Source organism: Colias croceus, chromosome 15 (assembly GCF_905220415.1).
Source record: "Colias croceus chromosome 15, ilColCroc2.1".
Taxonomy (NCBI): domain Eukaryota; kingdom Metazoa; phylum Arthropoda; class Insecta; order Lepidoptera; family Pieridae; genus Colias; species Colias croceus.
In genome coordinates, this window is record NC_059551.1 from 9,960,136 (window position 1) to 9,967,356 (window position 7,221).

The 7,221-nt window shown below is 31.6% G+C and overlaps 1 protein-coding gene across 1 annotated transcript in view; it reads right to left on the reverse strand.

The window, feature by feature from the left end:
• Positions 1 to 5,672, reverse strand: part of LOC123697734 (disks large homolog 5) — a 29,000-nt gene extending 23,328 nt beyond the window's left edge. The window contains exons 1-7 of the mRNA XM_045644268.1: positions 5,534 to 5,672; positions 2,636 to 2,672; positions 2,507 to 2,553; positions 1,698 to 1,981; positions 1,145 to 1,260; positions 726 to 848; positions 282 to 399 (exon numbers count right to left, since the gene is read on the reverse strand). Coding sequence (XP_045500224.1) covers positions 282 to 399; positions 726 to 848; positions 1,145 to 1,260; positions 1,698 to 1,981; positions 2,507 to 2,549 — 684 coding nt within the window. The 5' untranslated portion in view covers positions 2,550 to 2,553; positions 2,636 to 2,672; positions 5,534 to 5,672. The remainder of the gene's footprint in view (positions 1 to 281; positions 400 to 725; positions 849 to 1,144; positions 1,261 to 1,697; positions 1,982 to 2,506; positions 2,554 to 2,635; positions 2,673 to 5,533) is intronic.
• Between the last annotated feature and the right edge of the window lie 1,549 nt (positions 5,673 to 7,221).

Consider the following 7,221-nt stretch of genomic DNA (forward strand, 5'->3'; position numbering starts at 1 on the left):
TTGTAATCCTTTGTCAAAGAATTTACAAAAAATATGTTAAACTAATATTCAAATTTTTTGGAAAGTTAACGTAATTTTCTTCAGATATTGTAGTAAACTAAGTAAGTAAGGTAGTTGAGTTACTGAAGTAAAATTATTGTAAATACGGAAAATTTATATTTAATAACGGAACCAAACAACACATTCAACAATCAGTCATCAAAAGGCGTTTACCAAGATGTTGACGTTATTTCCAAATTTTCAGGTAGGTAATTCCAGGTGGTACAATGTACACAACTTACCACAGAATTCCTCTCTTGCGTCAACTCATGACACTGTGTCTTCAGTCTGCTGTTCTCCTCTTGCACAATACGAAGCTTTTCCAATGTCCCATTGTGGGTTTCTATGAGGTCATCGTACCTGAAAATAAAAGGAAATACCAATATAAAGCACAAATATTTTATTCCACCATAGCAGTGTTTCTCTATACAACAAAAAACAATCAAATTGAACCATGCATTTAATAAGCGAATATTTAACCATACTGTTGTATTTTCTTATAATTAGCTTTCCGCGCGCGGCTTTACCCGCTTTTTAGAATACTTTATAAATTATATAAGTACTAAAACTTTCTATAAGAATAAACCCCATATCAAAATCCGTCAAATGATTTTCAAGACCATAACATTTGTAAAAGACAGTCAGACAGCAGAAAGCGACTTTGCTTTATACTAAGGTAGTGATACCTCTTTTGAAAACAATCAAGCTCTTCTTTGAGTGCCTCATACTTTCTAAGTGTGTGGACGAGGGCCTCCGAACTGCCCTCCGGAGTGCTGCTCTGTTGTAAGTGTTGAACCTCACGCTCCAGTCTGAAAATAAATTTGATTTATTTAATTTTTAGTTGGATTTTGAACAATGAAACAAAAAGATATATTTTAGAAACAATTTAACAAAAAAAAGAGTGTGTGTGCCGAACACACGTGTCAGAAATGAAACTTCTTTAACAAGATTCAAAAATATCAAAATTGTCGCCTTACTCCATAACGTGACGGTATTGCCATGACGTGACCTTGAAATTTTACTCTCAACGGACCTAAAGAAGTTTTACTTCAAAAATACTGTGAAAGTATGTACATAAGTAGATAAATATACTAAAAATATGTACCTCTGATTGTCATTAAGTAAATCTCCGTATTTCCCGCGGAGGCTGCTCGCCTCCTGTGCAGAAACCTCCAATTGATTCATTGCAGCTCGGTGTTGTCCACGAAAGTATTCCAATTCCTGGAAAAATAGCATCAATACTTATACATCAATGTTTTTTTGATAAAATTCTCACATAAATTTTAATTCTACAAATTCTTATGTCAATCCTCATTTAACAAACACTGTATTATGATGGACTTTGTCAATTGAGATTGTATTCTTTTTTCTTTTTTTATAATCAACAACTATTTATAAAGCATATTTATAAAGCATTTGAATGCCATAAAAACCAAAAAATATAAATTCAATCAACAACTTGTCATTATAATGAAACATTCAAACACAATTAAAAGTTATGATAGCTTTTCAAGGGATACAAATGAATAATTTTCTTTCAATACATTTTCCAACAATAACAATAAGTTAAACTATGATCAACCATCACAAAGATCTATATTTATCATAAGAACATCTAATTAGTGACGTAAACAGAAGAAAATATTAAAATAACTCACTTTCATAACATGTTCACACCTCCTTGTTGTCTCTGTATGTTGTCGTCTCAGCTGATTCAAGTCATGTAGGGCCTTCTCGCACTGTTGTTTTAAGTTTTCGTTCGCCTGTTTATTAATTACATCGTACTGGCCAAGTTCGTAGGGCGCGCTCATGGCGTGCGAGTGGCTCGAGTAGTTCTTGTCATAGTTGGATGATATAACCTCATACTCGATCGGCAGAGGGATTGTTGGGATCTGTGTGCTTGTATGCCTCTCATTGCTTACGTAGCTGTGTGATATTGACTCTGTAAACAAATAAAGGATTTAACAGAATGGTAAGTGATGATGTAAAGTATGACTTAGTAAAGTTTAGAGAGAGCTGTCCGTAAGTAAGTATTGAAGCCACATTCTATATAATTATTTGTTACAATTTTTTTTTTTTTTTCAATTATTAACAGCTTAACATAGTTCTTCATAACCTTCTTTTCTTAATATTTTCAACATTAGTCTTTATCTAAAAGTATAAAATACATCAAAAATATTACTATTATAACTATATTTGAATCATATTTTAGTGCATAATTTATTAGTTTACGTTATTAAAAATTCAGAAATAGAAAGATATAAGCTTCATGTTTTATTTAGATTTTTATCAGTTTCAAACAATCACTTCACTGACTAAATCAATCTCATGAAGTTTTATCAAAGTTTTTATCAAACCTTTTACATAATTTGTTATTGCAATAACAACAAAATATAAGAGACACATGTCCACTTTACCATGTTTTACTGAAATATCATTTTGTATATTATTATTAATATCCACTCACCATTACTTCCATTACTTTCCAATGAAGATGTTCCAGAAGCCATATCTCTGAAAGAAATTAAAATATATAGTAAATAACGTTAAACAATAGGTCAACAAATTGTAGCAGATTTAATATCCTGATTGTTACCTTCACAATTAGTGTCTGTAGTCCATTGTCTCCTGAGCTATAACAAATAAGAAACGTCTTATATGAATAGATAATTACAATAAACAAATTCACAAGCGAATCTAAAGCCCGGAGGGTGTAAGCTTGACACGATTTTCACGCTCTAGCGATAGTTGCAAAACTATGAAACCGCAAGCGTTCATAATGTTGCAATTATTCTGTTTACACAGGATATTATGCACTTATTACGTTGCAATTCATCCAAAATCGCTTCGCCACCCACGAATATCACATAACTGTACAACGATGCAGCCAATAAACACGATCACCGAACACTCAAAACACCGAAAACGACACAAAAACCTTTCCTTTCGCTACGAATATGGGTTTAACAGCAACGAGATATCGTCGATTAAATGGAAAAATGACATTTTTCAAATTTTTTGGAAAATAAGATTATCACCTAAAACGAGTCTACGTAAATGATTCTTTTTATATGTAAAAACGACACTTTAAAAAGTTCACGCTAAGTTCACTAGATGTCGCAAGTGTCATTTCGATTCTCTGTGGTTATCCGCCATTTTGATTGTAGAAAAATGTCCCTTTGTCATTTGCCACCGGCCACGACACTGAATACACGTGCGTTTTGGAAGAAAAGTGACATTTCTAAAAAATTGTGTTTGGATAAGACTATAAAAGGTAAGAAATATTATAGAAAAATGTATTTCTTTGAGAAATTACCTTGTTACTTTGAAATTTAACTACAACTATGACAATATATTTAATAGAAAAAGGACATTTTTAAAAATTTGACTACGTTTTGTGAAATGGAGTTAGTGAAACATGACATATTTGGACAAATTACATTTTTCCATATAGTTTTTGCACATTTAGTTGCATGAAGTTTATCAGAAAAATGATATAATTTTTAATATGACTGTGTTTATTTACGAAAAATACTTTTTGTATGGATTTTGTAAAGTAATGACGTTTATCTTGTAAAATTAAACGCATTTTATGAGATCTTAGCGTTAAAAGTATACTTCTAGTAAACAACTTCAAGTTAATAATTATTATACTACTAGCTTTTGCCCGCGACTTTGTTCGCGTGGAATAGTGACTTTCAGCAGAATTTTAGTTTGACCAAAATGGCGCTATATGTCCGGAATAAATTATATTTTTTATTTTTATATTTTTTTTTTGTAATAAAAACTATCCTATGTCCTTTCTCAAGTTCCAAACTATGTCTGTACCAAATTTCACACAAATCGGTTCAGTAGTTTAGGCGTGAAGAAAAGACCGACAGAAACACAGACAGACAGACAGAAACACAGACAGTATAATATATCATCAATTGGCTTGATTAGTTTCTTTGTTTTAGGATGAAGCGTGGTGAAAAAATGATACAAATGATTATGTCCAAGGGACTTTCTGAAAATAATCTTGAGAAGACTGAAGAAAATATAACTAACGTATCTGAAGTAGTTGTCCAGGGCTATATCTCAGCTACAGAGAATATAGTACCATCAAACATAGTATCCACATCCAAATTTTGTGAGATTATTAACGTTGAGCCACTGCAAACTAATTTTAATTCCATACGCACTCCATTGAATAATTTGAATAACAATGTTCAGACGTCGAATCTTATTAGCAACAATTCTTTTTCGGATTCACAAATTACTCCATACCTGCCGATTGATCAACCTGGGCCTAGTAGGATTTAGGATTATCGTGCGAACTCCCGTAAGTGATTCAATATCAGAAGAAAGTACTCACTTTCTCCATTCCAATATTTCAAGCAATATAATAATATCGGAATCGGATATATCCTCTGATGATGACGATAGTTGTTCCAACTCCATACCTGATAGTCAAAATGACTTCTCGCCTGATGATACAGATAAGGACCCGGATTTTTTACTACACGAAGATCTTGCAGTGTCATCATCTTCAGAGGATGAAACCGCTACAATTAATGATAATTCAGTTCAGGATGAAAATGATAAAGCGAAGAAGGGCAGAAAAAGAAAAGCTGTACCGGAAGAATGGAGAAAAAATAAAGCTAAGCTATTAAGAAATTGTGGAAAGGCGTATATATCGACATCGAAGTCACAAAAACCAATGCCAGAAAGACAAATGAAACCAACATGTACTGAAAAATGTAAACTGAAATGTTATAACAAGATTAGTGAGGAGAAGAGGCAACTTATTTTTATGAATTTTTCGAAAATGGGAGATTTAGATAAACAACGTCAATTTATCAATAAACATGTAACTGCAATTAAACCGAAGTACAGATATTATATTCGCGAAGGAAGTACAAGAAAAGATAATCATGCATTTAATTTTGAAGTTGACAGATTTAATTCGAGTTTGTAAGACTTTTTTTTAAAATACTCTGGGTATATCCGACAGACCGATAAGAACAGTAATTTCAATGCAAAACTCTATAGTTGGGGATTTTCTGAAAGATGACAAAAGAGGCAAGCATGGTAAACACAATAAGCTTGACACTGCAATTATTGATGGGATTAAAGAACATATCAATTCTATACCTAGAATATAAATAAACTTACTTAATAAAACAATTTTTCCATTATGAAGTTATTTTTTTTTAGAAAATCCGTGCTTGTAATATTTTTTTTTTATGTAGAAAAAAGACACTTCTTGCTAGAAATGATTCTATTTCAAAAATAAATAATTAAATAACACACCACCTAAATCCCCACGTAAATACCTTCTAAATGATGTATGACACTTCTATGTATATATAACACTTTTATAGAAAAACGAATTTTAATGAAATTAAAAACTTCAAACGCTTGTACTGTAAAATTTGTACATTTTGAATAACGTCATTTTTCTATTTAACCGACGATATTACCAATTTCACAACGTAAATAGATCAACAATTACCAGAGCCTCGAATGGCGTGTCGAAAGTAACACCAATTCGTGAAATGAAAATGAATAAATATGAGAACAAAACGATTACACGTATTTATCTTTAGTAATTTGCCAACATTTCCCGTTTCTGTACCTTTTATTAGGCAAACGAAATGAATGAATGAATGACGGCACAAAAGCAGACGGACGTATATTTAATGTTGTCATCATTAAAAATATTAACGTTCGGATACACAACTACTGTAAGCTGCAAGTGAAGAATTCGTAATGAATTTGTTATTCTATTTGTTTATTGCCTAACTCAAACTTTATTGCCTAAAAAATCACCTTTAGCCTATTTCAATGTTTAATTTTCGTTAAAATTGAGTTTAAAGAGAAAATTAACTTATCATTAAAAGTTCAACAAAACCCCCAGCCATCGATACTTCCGCTATCAACAGTCAGCACTAAACTATTCTTAAGATTTGTTTGCTTGTACCAAAAAGCTGAATATCCTGGAGAAGATATATCTTGACAAACAAAAAGAAACAGCAACGAAATAGGACCATCCGTTAGAATGAAAAGAGAGCTATGATGATAATATACAGACTGACTCTCAGAATTACAAGTTTAGAATTACAAGAAATTATAAATCTCTAGCTGTGCTCTGTGGTTTTACCCGCATTGCTCCGCTCCTACTGGTCTTAACTTGATGATATATTGCCTTCCTCGATAAATAGGCGAAATAATTTTTCAAATAGGACCGTTAGTTCCCGAGATCAACAAACACACAAACAAACAAACTCTACAGCTTTATAATATAAGATTCCATAGACTTAGCTTAGTACCTACAGGACTTACAAAGTTAAGACAATTAACATGTTAATGTTAAAATATTAACAAAATGATGATTTCAATATAAACCAGCTTTTGCCCCCGGCATCCATTCTCATCTAAGTTCATTAACAAACATCAGCACAAAATAAATGTATTAGCTAGTTCAATAAAGAAACGAATCTTCAATGGCGGCGCTTATCATTCCCTCTCGCTCACACACGACCGTACGGTATGCAAAAAAAAAGGGAAAAATTAAATCACTAAAATGTATTTGATTTTCCCTATAATAGTTTTTATCATAAATTTACAATGACAATTATGCATTTGCGAAAGTAAATAATGTTTTATTGGAATTTGACAAAATATGTTCTTTGGGAAAAGTTGTTCAGTTTTATGGGCTTATTACAAGTATTATGGGGATTTTATTACATTCTGTATACGTAAATATGATAATTCATATAAATACACAAATACAATAACAAAAAAGTTTGTCAACAAACAATTTGAAATAATTAATAAAATAATTATCAATTTACGTTATTTTTATTTTCTTTTTTGCTGATCCTACCATCTGTCAAAGTCAGCTTTGGCCGCCATTGAAGTTTCGTTTCTTTATTGAACCAACTAATATGTATAAAAATTGGGTTGCAAATTTTATTGCAATGTATACGTCATAGAATACAGCAAAAGAGTTTGTTTGGTTTAATGCGCTAATATCAAGAACAGCTAATAGTTCGAATAATTGAAATAATATTTTTGTGTTTGATAGTAATTATTATAATACTAGCTTACCGCCCGCGGCTTCGCCCGCTTTCTCTAAAACGATTTGAAATTTAAACTATCCTATCACTCAAGTTGGATCGAACTGCACATGGTGTGCGA